This window comes from Salvelinus fontinalis, chromosome 20 (assembly GCF_029448725.1).
Source record: "Salvelinus fontinalis isolate EN_2023a chromosome 20, ASM2944872v1, whole genome shotgun sequence".
Lineage (NCBI taxonomy): Eukaryota > Metazoa > Chordata > Actinopteri > Salmoniformes > Salmonidae > Salvelinus > Salvelinus fontinalis.
This window is the reverse complement of record NC_074684.1, coordinates 6,040,205-6,060,627: the sequence shown is the minus strand read 5'-3', so window position 1 is coordinate 6,060,627 and position 20,423 is coordinate 6,040,205. Positions and strand designations below refer to the sequence as shown.

The 20,423-nt window shown below is 43.6% G+C and overlaps 1 protein-coding gene across 3 annotated transcripts; it reads right to left on the bottom strand.

The window, feature by feature from the left end:
* Positions 1-52: 52 nt before the first annotated feature.
* Positions 53-6,868, bottom strand: LOC129817195 (golgin subfamily A member 6-like protein 24). Of its 3 annotated transcripts, none has more exons than XM_055872195.1 (7): positions 6,596-6,868; positions 5,728-5,774; positions 5,523-5,616; positions 3,391-4,336; positions 1,406-1,553; positions 1,079-1,177; positions 53-499 (listed from the first exon to the last, which is right to left on the bottom strand). In XM_055872195.1, the coding sequence occupies exons 1-7, from the start codon at positions 6,642-6,644 to the stop codon at positions 416-418; spliced, it is 1,467 nt and encodes a 488-aa protein (XP_055728170.1). In that variant the 5' UTR covers positions 6,645-6,868; the 3' UTR covers positions 53-415. The 3 variants fall into 3 exon arrangements, with proteins under 3 accessions (XP_055728170.1, XP_055728169.1, XP_055728168.1); XM_055872194.1 differs by having other exon boundaries at positions 3,265-4,336; positions 6,596-6,864; XM_055872193.1 differs by having other exon boundaries at positions 3,250-4,336; positions 6,596-6,862.
* Positions 6,869-20,423: the final 13,555 nt, after the last annotated feature.

The following is a 20,423-nucleotide window of genomic DNA, read 5'->3' as shown; positions in this document are numbered from 1 at the left end:
TAAAGTTCTTTGTATAATTGTTTCGAAGAAGGAAGAATACTGAGATGTTAGGTTTGGTCCCGGGATAATATATTTTATTAAATGCAGACTGAAGAAACAAACAACCATTCAAAAGTTTGAAGAAAACGGCAATGCATACTTTAAATATATAGAGAGAAATCTATGACAAATAGGCAAAGCATCTATTTTGTCTTTTATAGAAACTAAACGGTCTCCATGCTGATTCTTTTGATAACTTTTGTACCTGAATTCTTTTTTTTTTTAACATTTATTTACGTTGATATCACAGCAGAATTTGTGGTAAGTCTCTTAGATTTATTTTTTTGTTCTCCCATCTCTTCATCTCTAGTATTTTCTTATACAAGGTTAGCACACTGAGCTAGTAGGTTAGCATCCCTGTCGGCCTGTCCACTATCTATTTGCTCTTGTTTTCATGCATCTTCTCAGCAATTTTCTGTAGCTCCGTGTCCATAGCTGCTAGGTTTTGCAGCTCCTTCTCCTGAAAACACACACACACACACCGTGTTATTATTGCTTAATTACATCACTTCATTTAGGCTACTATCCTATGTAGAAAGAGCACTGATAAAATTGTGAAACCTCAAAAACTATATTACTATTTATTGTGTGCATTTATCCCTTCTGGAACAGGGCAAGCCCTTCAATAAAAAAAACTTTTAAAAGGCCATATTTCAAATCAAATTTTATGCAACCGTGTAACCGCTGCTCCTGAAATCGGACTCCTCTTAATTAGCCACTACTTTCCCTGGATCTTAATACGGTCAAGCGTGTAGATATTCCCACTGCAGTGTAGAGGACGCTAATGCAGTGTAGTCTGAAAACTGTCAGGATGAAAAAGAATAGCCAACAGTCATCCATTCTCTCCCCTCCCCATTGTATTCCATCGCAGGCGGTAAAATGGCCCGGGCCGCACAGTTATCTCTTATCGCAGTTATCTTTCAAGAGATCTAATCCGAGAAGTTCAATATGATGCTCGTGATAAAGCCTAGTAATTCCCCATTCATAAAGGTCAATGTTCTGTGTCATGTTACATAAAGGTATTGTGTGACGATGTTACCTCCTCTGGGGTTAGAGGTACGCTCTTCTTCATCTCCTCCGCTGGCTCTGATTGGCTGGCCAGTTGGTGCCTCTTCAGCAGCTTTGCCAGTTCCTCCATCTTAGCCAATCAAATCACATCAAATCAAACTTTATCGCAGTAAAAACATATCTGTACGCTAAACAAGCAAAATAGAAACGGTGGAAGGAAATACAAGAAACAAGTGTTTAGAAACACTACTAATAAAATCAACGCAATCATACAAACGAAAAAATGTACTATAATCTTTGATCAGTCGTAGGCCAGTCTAACAAGATATCTATGTTATCATAGGTGGTACATAGAAACCTTATGTGATGGTGTGAGTGGCTCTATCCCTCGCTTCCACCAGGCGGGGTGGTAGTATCCTCTGTACGCCCAGGGAGAACGTTTCTCATATGTCTCCCCCTCCGCCAGGAGACGACTCTCCACCTCACTCCTCTTCTCCGCCAGGTACCTGTCACACAAACACCAGCAGAACCTACACTCAGGGTCCTTTCCCAGACACAGATGAAGCCTAGTTCTGGACTAAAAAACATGTCTTTGGCTGTGTCTAATATGACTAGAGCCACCTAGACATAGTGGCATTTGAGACATAAACTACGTTTCCATCCAATTGAAGACAGGTTTTCATGTGAGTATTCTAAAAATCCGCATAAAAACAATATGCTCATTTCCCCCACCAGAGAGGGCCATCAAATTGACTTGCTGCAGATACAAGGCTGTGCGTGATGACATAGTGCACATTAAAACATATTTTTGCAGTTAAATTGCCATTGATTGCAGTTTCAACTCCACTAATGGTTTTCTAACAAAAATGTTTCATTACATAGCAAGTGTGCCAACTCTGGTATTGGCAAATGCGCTCTAGCCCACTGTTTCCTAAGCTGCCCCCCCCCCCCCCCCCCCCCCCCTCGGGTGCACGTTTTGCTTTTTGCACTAGAACTACAAAGCTGATTCAAATAACCAACGCTTGATGATGAGTTTGTTATTTAAATCAGCTGTGTAGTTCCAGGGCAGAAACCAAAACGTGCATCCAGGGGGCCAGGACCCAGTTTGGGAAACCCTGCTCTAGCCAACAACTTGCATATACAGGGAGGGTAACGCCTACATACCTGTACATTATTAGATTATTATGGACAAAAGAGCGAGATTCTTTTTATTTGTCAAACGGCAGCCAAGCATCGATCATCATGTCACCAGAATAAGACTCGATATTTATTGGAAAGGAGCATCAAGCTCATCACCGTGCACTTTCACCATCCTGTAAAGTTATTTCTTCTGCATGCTTCCCGGACGAGTGGCGTTGGGAGGGTCACACAACATGTCATCGCGTGACTTCAATTTTACTTTGAAATTATGATTATATCAATATTTGCGCATGAATGAATGCGTTACCATCTACATTTCTCGCATAATACAATTTGTAGATGCATGTGCTGTCTTTTTGTAAAATTTTTATGGGTGAAGATTTATACCAGGCCGGCAACAGGCGGGGGCATTTCGTTTTGGATTAAGGAAATTTGTTCCCAAGTTTTCCCTCTAATAAAATAAACACACATGCGATCGTGTCTCAATGTAATCAAGGTTTGATATTATTGTTATTTTTAAATACAATGTATTTTTAGGGTTAGTTGTGGTCAATTAACAGCAGGGACTATCAACTATATTCAGCCACGGGACGATTTTTTGTTGCGCAGATGGTTGGGGGGCTGGAACATAATTACAAATCATTTGTAGACTGCAAATAAATTGATCACAAGAAACCCTTACAGATATAATGTTTGACTAAAACATAACCATTTCAAACCTTGCTTACATTTGTATACGATCCCGTGTCTCTCGATTATGGGTGGGAATACTTGGGAACAGATTTCCTAAATTAAAATCACATGGAGCTGATTTCCTGGTGTTTTTACAGTCTTTTATGTCCAACAATGAATTGTTATTATCATTTTCATTTAAAAAAATTTGCTCGGAAAACTTGGTGGGCCAAATGGCTCACAGGCCGCCATTTGGGGCACCCTGATTTAATTATTATATTTATGTACCGGTGCCCCGCCCATCCCGCGGCTTAGTCTACTTGACTCCCCTCATACACTCCTGATAAACAGTTTCTGAAAGAAAAAAAAGGTGAATAGACAGATAAATACATCAGAGCCTCCTGCCTCTCTCTCTCCTCCTCGGCATCTCCGTGCCTCTTCTCCTTCTGTTCGTCAGAATCACTCCTTCGTTCCTCTTCTTCCTCCTCTGAGGAATCCCCACTGCGTTGGTGATGCTTGTTGTGATGGTACCTGTTTGTTGGTTTCCAGATTCTCTTCTCTCTATCCTCCTCTTCTTCTGACTCATCTGATCTCTTTTCCTCTGATTCCTCCTCTGGTGAGTCAGCACCTCGTTTGTGGTGTTTCTTGTGGTGATACCTGTGTGTGGGTTTCCAAATTCTTTTCTCTCTTTCCTCTTCCTCCTCTCTCTTTTCCTTCTCATCCTTCAGATCCCAGGACTCCTGACTGCACTTTTCACCTTTGTCATCTCGTTTGTGGTGTGTCTTTGGGGTGTACCGATAGATAGGCCTATATCTCTTCTCCTTCTCTTCTCCCTTCTCTTCGTCCAGGCTCCAGGATTCCTGGCTACGTTCTTCGTCTGGCTCTTCTCTCTTCTCCTCAGACACCTCTTTGTGATGATACCTGTGCGTTGGTTTCCAAATTCTCTTCTCCTTCTCATCGTTGAGGTTCCATGACTCCTGGCTGCGCTCTTCGTCCTCCGGTGTCTCTCTCTTCTCCTTCTCTTCGCCCAGGCTCCAGGACTCTTGGCTGCGTTCCTCTTCTGGCTCTTCTCTCTCCTCCTCTAAACCGTCTTCGTCTCGTTTGTGGTGTGTCTTTGGGGTGTACCGATAGGCAGGCCTATATCTCTTCTCCTTCTCATCACCCAGGCTCCAGGATTCCTGGCTACGTTCTTCGTCTGGCTCTTCTCTCTTCTCCTCAGACACCTCTTTGTGATGATACCTGTGCGTTGGTTTCCAAATCCTCTTCTTCTTCTCATCGTTGAGGTCCCATGACTCCTGGCTGCGCTCTTCGTCCTCCGGTGTCTCTCTCTTCTCCTCCACAGACTTCAGGCGGGCCTCGATGTCCTTCACGTCAGCCCCTGGAACCTCAGGCTCAGGTTCATGACCTTTGACCTCCTCTTTATGGGTCAGCACCTCCTCATCACTTTTCTTCTCCAGAAGAGCAGCATGTTGGGCACCTGTAGAGGAGGTGGAAGGAGAAGGGACATTCAAAGGGCATTCAATATCCACACTATCTACTACTCTGTCATTGTCTCATGTTGTCCAATTCAAGCCCCGCTCCGCAAGTTCCCCCTCAATCAAAACATAGTCCCTTCGAGAGCTTGGAACTATAAGGTTTTATCTGCATTTTTGTTCAAATTTAGCTATTGACATAGCCTTGTTCTGTTCAATGTTCTCTACATCTAAATACACCAATTCATGTTGTTAAGTTCAAAATAATAGCATATAAAAATTGCTGACATTATTCAAACCAATAAGGACTTTGAAGACATTTATCTCAGAATCATCTTTTTACAGATTGAACCTTATAGTCCCAAACTCTCGCGTTGATTAGTTCATTTTGGTGACCATTGCAAAATGGCACTCAACAGTGTATGGAGAAAGCTCAGTATCTGTCTCCCATAGTGCCATATTTATAGTCAGCTAAGTAGAATTCCCATAAATACTGAAGCAAATCTAGGTTGCTCTATTCATATCTCCTCAGCTGGTTGCCAGGTTGCAGCTCTATATTTCTGGTCTCTGTGGTAGCAGAAGCCCCACCGAGTCCCTATGGCCTACAGTGAGAACTCTGTATAACATTACTGTCTGCATCAGCAACAAACAGTGCCATCCTTCAGAAGGAACAGTTCTTTCACCATCTCTGCCTCCAGTCAATAGTCTAAAGTGGCGTCCTGTGCTCCTCTCCTTTCCTTAATTTCCCTTACGGAAAAAAAGGATTGCGGTCAGAGTACAGTATAACTGCAGTTCATTTCTGCAATTACTGTGTACAAAATACCGCAGTCGGTTGCAGTTACTGCACGTTTACTGCAGTTTTAAAACGGCAACAACAAACAATTGAAAGGGATTTCCACTGACATTCCAGAGCGAGACAGGCGAAAGGGATTTCTTGGTAGCGTCACGCATCATGGTAGGCAAACAAGGTTCATTAACCCCAGTCTTGTAAACAAGCACTGATATCCTATTGCTTTCACGGCTGGGGAAGCCACACTGTACACTAATGAAATCTGCCTTAGATTCAACTCTACAATAAAGAGCAATTTTCTCCTACAATATTGGTGAAGATTTTTTTCTCCCAATATGATGCTATGTTTTTTTATGTACTGCTTTTGAAATACAACAACTGATGATGTAAAGACTACTTGCCTGCTTTGAGAATATCTTTGCATTCCTGATCCAGAGGGTGAGAGTCAGGTTTGGTCAGTGCCTTGGACAGGACCTCAACCAAGCACCGTGTTACCTAAAACACAGTAACAAGCAACCTGTCACGATTCTCTCATTAAAGCATAGATTGTCATTTCCATTGTATAAAAATACAATCTTATCCAGAGACTAAAAACATGTTTCGTACCACATCTTCTCTCTGTCGTTCTTTTCCAACGGGAAGTAATAGATTTTCTGTAAATTCATAAGATGATCGGTCAGAATGTGGTTCTGTGTTGAAAACAACTTACTTCTCCTAAACAATCGGATATGAGGTTACATTTTGTTTTGAAAAATGAACGTTTGACATACACTGAGTGTACAAAACATTAAGAACACCTGCTCTTTTCATGACAGTCTGACCAGGTGAATCCAGGTGAAAGCTATGATCCCTTATTGATGTCACTTCCTTGTAGATGAAGTACAATCATTGTAGATGAAGGGGAGGAGACATGTTAAAGAATGATTTTTAAGCCTTGAGACAATTGAGACATGGATTGTGTATGTGTGCCATTCAGAGGGTGAATGGGCAAGACAAATGATTTAAGTGCGAACAGAGTATGGTAGTAGGCGCCAAGCGCACCGGTTTGTGTCAGGAACCGCAACACTGCTGGGTTTTTCACATTCAACAGTTTCCTGTGTGACTCAAAAATGGTCCACCACCCAAAGGACACCCAGCCAACTTGACACAACTGTGGGAAGCATTAGAGTCAACATGGGCCAGCATCCCTGTGGAACACTTTCGACACCTTTCAGAGTCCATGCTCCTACGAATTTAGACTTTTCTGAGTGCAAAAAGAAGGGGGGGGGGTGTTCCTAACGTTTGGTATACTCAGTGTAGATGAGCAATTATAACAACTTCACTCAAGAGAAACAGTCAAGGAGAGAAAATCCGCCATACAATGCAAAAAAGGCATGCAACACTCGCTCACGCAGAGGCACTCTCCATGGTGCTGGAACACAGCCACGATACAATATGCACCATTGAAAACAAACCAAATTCACCCATAGCTTACCTGCGAAGAAAGACGCAACCAAAGCAAAAACAAGCACAAGTTTCATCATGGAAGAATTCAATTATCTCCCCGTAGAAATGACATAAAAAAAAGAGCTGATAACTTGAAGCAAAAAACTCTGAAGACAGCACTGCCAAGCCAGCTCCCCCAGCTCCCGTTCTCCCTCTGTGCGTATTGGAACGGTTGTGTGGGTTCTTCTGCGGTATGCTTCTTGTCTGAGAAGTAGGGGGAGTTACGCCATATATCAGGTCTGAACTGGAAGAGGCGTAGGAGGGATGTAGACGACACCTGCGTCATTATTAGATTAGATCCTAATCAGGATGTGTTCTGTGTCCATCCAAATTAATATCACATGAGACAATAGCCCACGGCAAGATGTCAACAGTCTTTTGTATACATTTGTTTGAGGAATGCAACAACCGCCAACAGAACTCTAAGCTGTGTCCGTGTGTTTACATCAGACTAGTTGTCAGTAACAGAGAAATGGGTGCAAAACAGAAAGTTTCATTTCGATAGATCAAAGTTCAGTCCTGGGGATAACAGAAACGATGTCATCTCTCCAGAAGCCTTCATCTAGTATATATTTCTCCTTGGAGTCCCCCAGTTACAGTTGTTTTCATCAGTCTCCGAGAACACTTATGCAATACTTTTATGATCTCTCTTTGACTCAGGGAATGTTAAATTATTTTAACATAGCCATCGCAGCCCCACCCCTCCCCCCACTCCCGTGTGTGTGTGTGTGCGTGCGTCCGTATGGAGGCTGGAGCTAAATAAAATATATGTACTGTATATAGCCAACCATCTGTGAATAATGCATAGCTGTAGGCTGTCAGATGTCAGAACATGCCATTTAAGTAAACAAAGGAAAATTCCATAAGAGACAATAGTACAGTACAGATTAGGATTCTGAGCTGTCAGGCAGGAGAACGAGTGGGGGTTTGTAGTGACACTGTGTTGCTGGATATCTGATGATCATCTCTTGTTTTTCGATAGCTGAAGCCTCCATTTTAAAACGTACGAAATGTTCTGCCAAGTCAGAATCTATAAGGCACATGTGGTACTGTGCTTGCCTTGTAACCTGTCTGTTTCGCCTTAGTCACTACATTGGCCTACATTCTGAAATGAAACTGAGAAAAATGACATGTCGGTCTTAACATCTTTAGGAGAGAGAGAGAGAGAGAGAGAGAGAGAGAGAGAGAGAGAGAGAGAGAGAGAGAGAGAGAGAGCGAGAGAGCGAGAGAGAGAGGGAGAGAGAGAGAGAGAGGAAAATAAGGATGATGTACTGTATATGAGTGTGAATGATGCCTATTGCTATGCCTCTGGAGGTTCCCACAAGGGAATCGTAACAGCACAGATGCTATGAATTATAAAGGCTATGTGAGTGTGTGTGTGTGTGCATGTGTACGTGCATCCGTTCCGTGTGTGTGTGTGCATGTGCTCCCAGTGCTCAAGCCCTCATTACTATTTAATCGACCCATAAAGAGTGGAGGCTGTGGAGGGAGATTGGGACAGGATCCCCAAAGCATTCAGACAGGTACTGTGAACAAGCTTCTAAACCGTCACGGTGTACGGCAACCAACGTTGGCCTTTCATCCCAGTCAGGCATCAACATGCAAGAACAAAAAAGCAACAGGCTGGAGCTTTGATCGTTGTGCCGATGACTCCCCGACTCAAGAGGGCTAGAGAGACTTTAATGATGGACCAGGCAGCGGCAACAATGGAGGCGCCAAAGGGGTCAAAAGTTTGTTGATTTGGGCCTCCCGGGTGGCGCAGTGGTCTAGGGCACTGCATCGCAGTGCTAACTGCGCCACCAGAGTCTCTGGGTTCGCCCCCAGGCTCTGTCGCAGCCGGCCGCGACCGGGAGGTCCGTGGGGCGACGCACAATTGGGCTAGCGTCGTCCGGGTTAGGGAGGGTTTGGCCGGTAGGGATTTCCTTGTCTCATCGCGCTCCAGCGACTCCTGTGGCGGGCTGGGCGCAGTGCGTGCCAGCCAAGGGGGCCAGGTGCACGGTGTTTCCTCCGACACATTGGTGCGGCTGGCTTCCGGGTTGGAGGCGCGCTGTGTTAAGAAGCAGTGCGGCTTGGTTGGGTTGTGCTTCGGAGGACGCATGGCTTTCGACCTTCGTCTCTCCCGAGCCCGTACGGGAGTTGTAGCGATGAGACAAGATAGTAATTACTAGCGATTGGATACCACGAAAATTGGGGAGAAAAGGGGATAAAATTTAAGAAAAAAAAAAAAAAACGTTTGTTGATTTGGGAGTTCTCAGCTCAGTGCACTTTAAGTTGTAATGGAAATTAAATATTCTCTCCATCTCAAATTGGGCTTGTTTTTGTTGCCTCTTGGCTTCTCATTGTGATAATAATTCATGTCTGCCTTTCTGCTCCCTCAGAAAACATACAGCTACTGTACACGCACATCTCCATTTATCTGGAAGTAACCATAGAGGCACCACATTGTGCCTGCAAGGGGGTGAAACCTTGATTAGTACTCTGATCGAATGATTACTTAGATAACCTATCATGAATCCCTCTTTAAAACTAGGATCTCTTCTCAGATACAGTTGAATTTACAGTTGCCAGAGAGGGATGTGGGGGAGGAGACAGAGTAGGGATGAGACACATTGGCAGTAGGGTCATTATGTGCAGGTGTGATTTCAAAGTTCTCTGATAACTTATGCATTCAGGAAACAGATGATTGGATCAGGCTGCTTTGTCTCTGTGTCGCTGTAGTGCTCACCGCTATTGTCTCTCCACTCTCACAACAGATGACTACAATCCCCACGCTCATAGAATCACCATTGTAATTTAGGATGCCTTATCCATATAGTTCACATAAGGATCTGTCTGTATGCTACCAATGGGCAGTGGCCATCAGCAGAGACCAACACAGCCTACAGATACCTCAGGGAGAAGCTTCAGAGAAGAACCATTGTAATGCAGTTGGGTAATGCTCATTAAATATGTAAGTTAGACTATCCAATGTCTGATTACAATATTTTCCCTTGACTACTAGCAGACGCATTCATCTCATCTCAGTGTCATTCAGTTCTCCCGGTGAGAATTTAGCATTACTCTCGTTCCCATTGAATATATTACGGACAGACACAGAGTTGAATGACTCATAGAAACGAGACTGCAGAAACCTGGTTCCGTTTTGCATTTGAATCACATGCTCTCTTTTCCTGAACAATATAACTATCGGGAAAGTATATGTATCTGTGACACACAGTCCTATAGGTCTGTGTGATCCAGAAAAGTAAGAAGTGGGCATGGTGAGTGAATATGCTTCATCTCTCATTGACAGGGTTGATTTAACGCACAGCAGCTTAGTCAGAAAGCCCGGGTCTTTGCAAAAATCACGAGTTCCAAATGAAGAAACTCATCTTCTTTAGGGAGATGAGGATAAGGGGGAAGAAATACCAGAATATCAAATGAAAAGAACACAAGAAGTAAGAGTTCCCTGCAATCCTGAAAATGTTTTCTGGTGAATAACAAATAGAAAATGTTAAAAAGGTAAAAGAATGTAGGAAATACACAGTAGATACAACACATAATATCAGATTTGGTTGCATTCTCTTAATAATATATATATTAGCTAACACAACGTGCCATTGGAACACAGGAGTGATGGTTGATGATAACGGGCCTCTGTACTCCTATGTAGATATTCCATTAAAAATCATCCGTTTCCAGCTACAATAGTCATTTACAACATTAACCATGTCTACACTGTATTTCTGATCAAATTGATGTTATTTTACTGGACAAAAAAATGCTCTTCAAAAAACAAAAAAACATTTCTAAGTGACCCCAAACTTTTGAACGGTAGTGTATCTGTGGCTTCACCTCTTCCAGACACACTGTACTGTATACTGTAATTTACTGTAATTACAGTGACATATCATTTTCCTAAGGCAGCATTGTTATTATTTACAATTGGCTCATTCATCCCCCTCCTCTCCCCTGTAACTATTCCCCATGTCGTTGCTGCAAATGAGAACGTGTTCTCAGTCAACTTACCTGGTAAAATAACGGTAAAATAACAAAAAAATTATTATGCCGGCCCTATATGGCTGGACTCAACAGCAGAGAATCAGAATAGAGAGTCTCTCTGTTGTAGTAAAAAAAATGGGGGGAAAAAGTAGCATACAACAGTGCCTTTGGTACAACAGAATTTATCATAAGAGTGAGTTCATTCATTCACCCAGTCCATATAGATATTCGCCCTGTGCATTGTGCGTATGTGGTATGGAAAGCCTAATGAACATTAATTGGGACTATGCAGCCGTGTTACATCCAAGCGTGCTCTCGTCTCCTGGGCTTTCATAACGCTAACATCAGCATTGATCTCAAAGTGTTAACGCAGTATACTGTAGCAGCCTTATAAACACAATGCTGGCTGCTGGAAGAACACCATCTGGCCAGTAGGAATCAATATCCACAGTCAATTTAAATGTCCCCTGATTGGTTTATCAACAACCGAGAAGCAGATTCCCCTGTGCTTTCGCTATACCACATTTTCACAGTAAAGACACAGCGAAACTTTGTTCCTCTGGTACGTTAGTGGGTCGTCGGAAAAGGAACGCCTCTCTTTCTGAAAACGTAGAGAATATCTGAATCCTACCATACATTCGGAAGACACAAACCGAAATGTGTCTTCCGCATTTAACCCGACCCCTCTGAATCAGAGAGGTGCAGGGGGCTGCCTTAATCGACATCCAAAGCAGTTGTTGTTGGGGGTTAACTGACTTGCTCAAGGGCAGAGAGGCAGATTTTTCCACCTTGGGGATTCAAACCAGCAATCTTTCAATTACTGGCCTAACGCCCTTAACCGCTACCTGTCCACTTGATACACTTGTTTACCAGCAGCCCAAGCTGGTAATAAAAAATTACCCCAGACTCTCCTCATAATATTGTTATCTGCAGCACTAATTGCTCATAAAGAAATGGTACCGTAGCGCTATCCATACACATGAGCACTACAGTACGTGCTTCATTTACATTTTGGCCCAGAGCAGGTTTCTCTATGTGACCATGGGGGAATATCTCTGTTTACATTACCTTACATAAAGAGAGCCATATGGAAATATTTGTTGTTTTCATAAAATTCAAGACAGCAGTTTGGGCTGCTTGCACATAAGACTGTTGATCCTAGATCGTAATTGATCTTGTGTTGATCCTGGATTGTCAGATGACACTGTTGACAGTTCTCAGATGATGCTACGATTCGATATAAAAACACATTCACCAAAACTAATACCTTGGAACTGGTGACTGATTGATATTGGCACTGTCGTTCGCCCTTCTCTTTTCGAGGAACATTAACAATGACAGATGCTTTTTTAATCTGGCCATACCACTGGCAGCGACCTTTCAGCACATTGGGTTAAATTGAATGATTCTTGTTTTTCTTTTCTCTGTGGCTGTTGGCGAGGTGAGGAGACAGGAAGGACAGCAGACCTGTGTTGGTGACCTGGAGAGGGTGATGGAAAGTGAGTGAGGGGAGAGAGAGAGTGAGAGAGAGAGAGAGAGAGAGAGAGAGAGAGAGAGAGAGAGAGAGAGAGAGAGAGAGAGAGAGAGAGAGAGAGAAAGAAGGAGAGAGTGTTTGTGTGTGTGTGTGTGTGTGTGTGTGTGTGTGTGTGTGTGTGTGTGTGTGTGTGTGTGTGTGTGTGTGTGTGTGTGTGTGTGTGTGTGTGTGTGTGTGTGTGTGTGTGTGTGTGTGTGTGTGAGAGAGAGAGAGAGAAAGAGAGCACGAGTGAGACAGAGGAAAGGGAGAGAGAGAGAGAGAGAGAGAGAGAGAGAGAGAGAGAGAGAGAGAGAAAGAAGGAGAGAGTGTTTGTGTGTGTGTGTGTGTGAGAGAGAGAGAGAAAGAGAGCACGAGTGAGACAGAGGAAAGGGAGAGAGAGAGAGAGAGAGAGAGAGAGAGAGAGAGAGAGAGAGAGAGAGAGAGAGAGAGAGAGAGAGAGAAAGAAGGAGAGAGTGTTTGTATGTGTGTGTGTGTGTGTGTGTGTGTGTGTGTGTGTGTGTGTGTGTGTGTGTGTGTGTGTGTGTGTGTGTGTGTGTGTGTGTGTGCGTGTGTGTGTGTGCGTGTGTGTGTGTGTGTGTGCGTGTGAGAGAGAGCGAGAGAGAGCACGAGAGCGACAGAGGAAAGGGAGAGAGAGAGAGAGAGAGAGAGAGAGAGAGAGAGAGAGAGAGAGAGAGAGAGAGAGAGAGAGAGAGAGAGAGAGAAAGAAGGAGAGTGTTTGTGTGTGTGTGTGTGTGTGTGTGTGTGTGTGTGTGTGTGTGTGTGTGTGTGTGTGTGTGTGTGTGTGTGTGTGTGTGTGTGTGTGTGTGTGAGAGAGAGAGAGAGCGAGAGAGAGAGAGCACGAGAGCAACAGAGGAAAGGGAGAGAGAGAGAGAGAGAGAGAGAGAGAGGGAGAGAGGGAGGGAGGGAGGGAATTTATATTGTTTCTCCCCCTAGGTTGTAGATATTCATGCGGATGGAGGTAGAGACTGCGGGTGGAGGTAGAGGCAGCACACAACCGAACCTTCCTGACCTAAACAATTAGGACATGATGACGTAAAACCTGACCTTACATCAGCCATTTTGTGCATCTTCATTATATGTTGCCAATAATAGGCCATTTGATTATTAGGCCTAAGCCAACTGTAACAGCTATTCACCCATCTGTCTTAGTAATAGACTTGGTTACTGTTCTACAACTGAGAGATTGACACTGGAGTCAGGTCGTTTTTTTCCCCCACCCTCACTAAACTTTGGGACAGATTGAAGTTGACATGGATTTGTTTTCCAGCTAGGGCTCTGCTGCAGGACTTCAGGCAGGATACACGCTGGATGAAGATGGATCTCTGAGAAAATATCTTGTTTATCCGGGGGGCAAGTCAATCAATATCCGCTCACCTGTCAGAGAAGCTCTCACAAGCCCTCGTCTGCTCCTGCTCAATGTCTTTGCTGCTGTAACACCAGTGTTACACTAGTGTGTACACTTTATGTTATACTAGGGCAATTGTGTTTCCATAGCTAGGGCTGACAGTGACGACTTGTGAAGAGCAGAATCAACAATGGAAAGATGGAAAGCGAAAAGTCTGAGCCTTTTGGGTAAAACGCCGGGGTAAAATCTGTCTTTCAGGAAACACCAATGTGTGGTCACAGTCAGTGGTGGGACATAATTATTGCATTTTTTTATCCGGTCGGATAAAAAACACTCCAAACCCGACCGCTCGTCCACGTGGTCCTAAGCACACCGTTGCCCTGTATTGTATCACATTTCCTTGACAAAACTGGGGGGGACAAATGTCCCTCCCCCGTCCACAGTGAAAATCACGCCCCTGGTCACAGTTAGCGGTTGAGGAAAGGCAGGGAATCTTTGACGCTTGGGTTGATAATAGCCACAGTACCATGGAGGTATCTGTGTGTTGTGGTTATGGCACTGTAACTGTTCCCAGAATTGCTCACTCACAGTAATTACACTGAATATACATTACTAACCACCATACGTTTTTGGACACGTAGGATAATGTAAAATGTGACTTTAAGTGGCAATTTATATTTGTTTGGGCCTCTACTGTAGAACTGAAAAGAACAGGGACATTTTGTGTGTGATCAAATGTGTGGTCCAGTGGAACTGCCAAAGGCCCGGGAGGAGATGGGAGATAGGAATCAGTCGCACTGTCTGTCTGTCTGTCTGTCTGTCTGTCTGTCTGTCTGTCTGTCTGTCTGTCTGTCTCCGCTCTGCACTGCTTTCAAAGGAAATTGAAGAGGGCTGGCTTATTGTTGAATTAATCATCACACTGCACTATCTGATTAAAAACCCTGCTCTGAAGCAACGAAGCAGTGGTCGTATCGTAACTGCAGAGGTTCTTATTGGCCTTCTACCTACCGTCACAGGGAGATGGTGTGTGTGCATGTGTGTGTGTGTATGTTTTATCAGATCTTCATTTGTCAAGGTCCGTGGAGAGCACTTGTGTTTACTTTTGCAAGAGAGCCATTTCTGCCAAGTAGAATACTAATGGCCATCCTCCTTCACACTCTCCTACCTTTCTTCCTCTTTCCATCTTCCTCCTTCCTTCCCTTATTTCTCCACCACCTCCTCCACTAATTTCTTTCCTCCTCCTCAATATTCTCTCTCATCCTGCCTTCCTTCACCTCTTTCCTTACCCCTCCTCCTCCCTCTCATTCATCCTCCCCTCCCCCTCTATCATCTCCTGTATGTAACCAACTCTGACAGGCAGGTGGGATATTACACAGTGGAGGTCCCCAGGCAGGCCAGTCAGATCACCATTAGATCAGAGACCTGGGTGATATCTTCCCTCTGTAATGCCTGCTCAAAGGACTGCCATTTAGTTTTACATTAGAGGGTAGCTGCCCAGTGTGTCCTAGCCCAGGCCACTAGATGGGGTTGTGCAGTGATGTAGTGGTGCCTGGAGAAGTGTGTAGACTCATTTTGCCCAACATTTCCCAAACGGCCAACCGGCAAAGGAGAAATTCTATGAAAAACAGTGATATACACTCTGAATGACCTAAGCTGTACAGTTGGGTTAGTTTTTTCCCCGTTTTTGCTTTCAAAGTCACACTTTCATTTTTTTGTTGAAAACAACAGCATTAGATGTTCTAAGTTCACAACAGTGCTTAAACCACATTAGGAGACCACTTTTGAGGTCTGAGAAGAAAATCAAAGACATTTTGATTTTTGAGTGTAGTTACCCTTTATTTCAAGTGTGCAGACACATAGCACTGTTGTTTGGTTAGCAGTGTTTCTATAGCACATGAGATGGAGTTTGAAAAACAGAATGGACAGTGGATTGATGCAAATAATCATGATGTCATTCAGTGAGGCATAGGCTACTTTGTAGCTAGCTAACATTTCATTCAGAAGGTTTCGGGGAAAGCCTTTCCATCTACCAGAAGACGGTTAGGCCTATCACTAGATTGTTCCTGTTCTTGGTACAAATGCATATCAGTCAAAATCCATACAGTGTGGCATATATTATCAGTGTTTATGGTAATGCTGACCATTGAGGCGAGCCCTGATACAGCGGCCATTAAGAACCTCAGTACTGCTGAATGAGTCTGGGCTACAAACTCACGGCTACAGTACATCGACAGAATGTGCATGTCCCCCAGAAATACTTGGAGAGTAGACTTTCAACTCGGTCAGTTACCATGATTGTCAATAATGTGTCATTTAACAATGATTGTCATATTGCTGTGTGTGCGTATAAATACAATTACACATCATCGCATCAGTATGAGTAGTGTTTGATTGCTTGAGTCTGCGGCAGTACGTTGTCTCAGGGAGGAGAGAAACAGTCAAGTTGAGGAGATGGGAGTGTTAAATATTTATAATACTGCAGTTTCTCGCACCCTTTTCAATCTCTCCCTCATTTCTCTCTCACCCCCTGCAGTAGCAGCCACTGCCAGACATCCATGCAGTGTTGTGTAGCAAGACCTCGCTGTGAAGACACGATCCCTCCTCTCTCTCTCCCCCTGAAGACTTCAGTATATTCTTCACACGTAACACCAAAAAGGAACATTTGCAATTGAAGCAGAAATGCTAATCAACATAATGCCACCGCCATAGCATTCTCTTTGTCATGAAAATGAATCTGCCTCTGTCTCCCCAGGACCGTACCATGACTCATCGGTGTCCCACTGGACTTCATTATACAGGCAAGAAGAAACACAGTCATGGGGGATACAGCCTGCTCTGCAACATGTAATACACTTTGTGAACACTCGAGGGGGCTATAGTACCGTTACATCTTTACATATGTCCTCATTGTGAAATCATACTTGTCTGGTGTACAGTTGAAGTGGGATGTTTACATACACTTAGGTTGGAGTCATTAAAACTCGTTTTTCAACCACTCCACAAATGTCTTGTTAACAAACTATAGTTTTGGCAAGTCGGTTAGAACATCTACTTTGTGCATGACACAAGTCATTTTTCCAACCATTGTTTACAGACTATTTCACTTAAAATTCAATGTATCACAATTCCAGTGGGTCAGAAGTTTACATACACTAAGTTGACTGTGCCTTTAAACAGATTGGAAAATTCCAGAAAATTATGTCATGGCTTTAGCAGCTTCTGATAGGCTAATTGACATCATTTGAGTCAATTGGAGGTGTAGCTGTGGATGTATTTGAAGGCCTACCTTCAAACTCAGTGCCTCTTTGCTTGACATTATGGGAAAATCAAAAGAAATCAGCCAAGACCTCAGAAAAAAAATTGTAGACCACCACAAGTCTGGTTCATCCTTGGGAGCAATTTCCAAATGCCTGAAGGTATCGCGTTCATCTGTGCAAACAATAGTATGCAAGTATAAACACCATAGGACCACGCAGCCATCATGCCGCTCTGGAAGGAGACTCGTTCTGTTTCCTAGAGATTAACGTACTTTGGTGCGAAAACTGCAAATGAATCCCAGAACAACAGCAAATGACCTTGTGATGATGCTGGAGGAAACCGGTACAAAAGTATCTATAACCACAGTGAAACGAGTCCTATATCGACATAACCTGAAAGGCCACTCAGTAAGGAAGAATCCACTGCTCCAAAAACGCCATAAAAATATCCAGACTACGGTTTGCAACTGCACATGGGGACAAAGATCGTACTTTTTGGAGAAATGTCCTCTGGTCTGATGAAACAAAAATAGAACTGTTTGGCCATAATGACCATCGTTATGTTTGGAGAAAAAAGAGGGACGCTTGCAAGCCGAAGAACACCTTCCCAACCGTGAAGCATGGGGTGGCAGCATCATGTTGTGGGGTGCTTTGCTGCAGGAGGGGCTGGTGCACTTAACAAAATAGATGGCATCATGAGGATATATTTAAGCAACATCTCAAGACATCAGTCAGGAAGTTAAAACTTGGTCGCAAATGGGTCTTCCAAATAGACAATGACCACAAGCATACTTCCAAAGTTGTGGCAAAATGGCTTAAGGACAACAAAGTCAAGGTTTTGGAGTGGCCATCACAAAGCCCTGACCTCAATCCCATAGAAAATGTGTGGGCTGTACTGACAAAGTGTGTGCGAGCAAGGAGGCCTACAAACCTGACTCAGTTACACCAGCTCTGTCAGGAGGAATGGGCCAAAATTCACCCAACTTATTGTGGGAAGCTTGTGGAAGGCTACCCAAAACGTTTGACCCAAGTTAAACAATTTAAAGGCAATGCTACCAAATACTAATTGAGTGTATGTAAACTTCTGACCCACTGGGAATGTGATGAAAGAAATAAAATCTGAAATAAATCATTCTCTACTATTATTCTGACATTTCACATTTTTTAAATAAAGTGGTGATCCTAACTGACCTAAGACAGGGACATTTTACCAGGATTAAATGTCAGGAATTGTGAAAAACAGAGTTTTTAAATGCATTTGGCTAAGGTGTATGTAAACCTCCGACTTCAACTATGCATTTTGTCATCATATCATACGTAATACGACACATTTATGTTGTCATGTGACAACACAAACTAATGAATGTAGCTACAGTAAAAGAACATGTGGTTGCCACAGTATACTTAACTTCTTCAGTATACTTAACTTCTTCAGTGCTGACCCAAGGCTTTTCAAAGGGTTATGGTTAGGCTTACACTGTTACTCCCTAACTTCACACACACTGAGACCTGAAAATAGCTGTGCAGCGACACTCCCCATCCAACCTGACAGCGCTTGAGAGGATCTGCAGAGAAGAATGGGAGAAACTCCCCAAATACAGGTGTGCCAAGCTTGTAGCGTCATACCCAAGAAGACTCGAGGCTGTAATCGCTGCCAACAACAAATCACTGAGGAAAGGGTCTGAATACTTATGTTAAAATGTCTATGGTTGTGGTTGTGTAAGTAGGAATGGGGTCATTTTGTACATATATATTACATTTTCTGTAACTACTACATATGCCCATCTCGTTGATATAAAATGATTAGAGGTACACGAATTGTTAAAGTTGTTTTAGGTCACTGTAATTATATCTACGCCACCGCTCTTCCTATGCGTAATGGCCATTTAGCCAGGTATTCCAACAGTTTCCAATGTAATGTTTTTTTTACTGTTGCCTAGGTTTTAACTTTGTCCCATTTGCATGTATATACAATGCATTCGGAAAGTATTCAGACCCCTTGACATTTTCCACATTGTTAAGTTACGGCCTCATTATAAAATCGATTAAATAAAAACAATTCCCCTACTCACAATACCGCAAAATTGTGAAAGCAAAAACAGATTTATAGACATTTTAACATAAGTATTCAGACCCTTTACTCAGTGATTTGTTGTTGGCAGCGATTACAGCCTCGAGTTGTCAGGTTGGATGAGGAGCGTCGCTACACAGCTATTTTCAGGTCTCTCCGGAGATGTTCGATCAGGTTCAAGTCCGGGCCCTGGCTGGTCCACTCAAGGACATTCAGAGACTTGTCCCGAAGCCACTCCTGCATTGTCTTGGCTGTGTGCTTAGGGTCGTTGTCTTGTTGGAAGGTCAACCTTCGCCCCCAGTCTGAGGTCCTGAGTGCTCTGGTGCAGGTTTTCATCAAGGAGCTCTCTGTACTTTGCTCCGTTCATCTTCCCCTCAATCCTGACTAGTCTCTCAGTCCCTGCCACTGAAAACATCCCCACAGCACCATGCTTCACCGTATGGATGGTGCCAGGTTTCCTCCAGACATGACGTTTGGCATTCAGGCCAAAAAGTTAATACTTGGTTTCATCAGACCAGAGAATCTTGGTTGTGAGTCTTTAGGTGCCTTTTGGCAAACTCCAAGCGGGCTGTCATGTGCCTTTTACTGAGGAGTGGCTTCCGTCTGGCCACTCTACCATAAAGGCCTGATTGGTGGAGTGCTGCACAGATGGTTGTCCTTCTGGAAGGTTCTCCCATCACCACAGAGGAACTCTGGAGCTCTGTCAGAGTGACCATTGGGTTCTTGGTCACCTCCCTGACCAAGGCCCTTCTCCCCCGATTGCTCAGTTCGGCCGGGCGGCCAGCTCTAGGAAAAGCCTTGGTGGTTCCAAACTTCTTCCATTTAAGAATGATGGAAGCCACTGTGTATCTTGGGGACCTTCAATGCTGCATAATCATTTTGGTACCCTTCCCCAGATCTGTTCCTCGACACAATCCTGTCTCGGCGCTCTACCGACAATTCCTTCAACCTCATGGCTTGGTTTTTGCTCTGACATGCACTGTCAATTGTGTGACCTTATATAGACTGGTGTGTGCCATTCCAAATCATATCCAATCAATTGAATTTACCACAGGTGGACTCCAATCAAGTAGTAGAAACATCTCAAGGATGATCAATGGAAACAGGACGCACCTGAGCTCAATTTCAAGTCTCATAGCAAAACGTGTATATTTTGGCATGTGAGCACTCAGGTCTGTTTGACCTGACAAAGATCCGTTTTGGAACAAACGTTGCCAATAAAGCAATGAATTTGGAGTAGAAAGAGTTTGCAGCCTTCCTGTTCTTTACAGGTATTCTTTATTAACCAAGCACCTACGTTTTAAAGGATGTGCGTATGACCCCAAACCTTTCTATGGTGTGTAAGTAGGAACCCCAGTAGGCCTAGAACACATGATGCCGTAGCCACTGTGGTTCGTAGGTTCAGTCTGTCTCTTGGCTAATTCTGTTGAGAAATATGATCAAGGGTTATGTAACTCTGGAAGGTCATTGTCTGCTGCAATTTTCTGCCCGTCCATGTGACACCTTACGAGGTCAGAAACACAGGCAATTGATGGATGGTTAGCAGGTTTGCTGAACTACGCAGTAGGCACATACATATCAGTATATTCATATACACTATATATACAAAAGTATGTGGAGTTCCCTTCA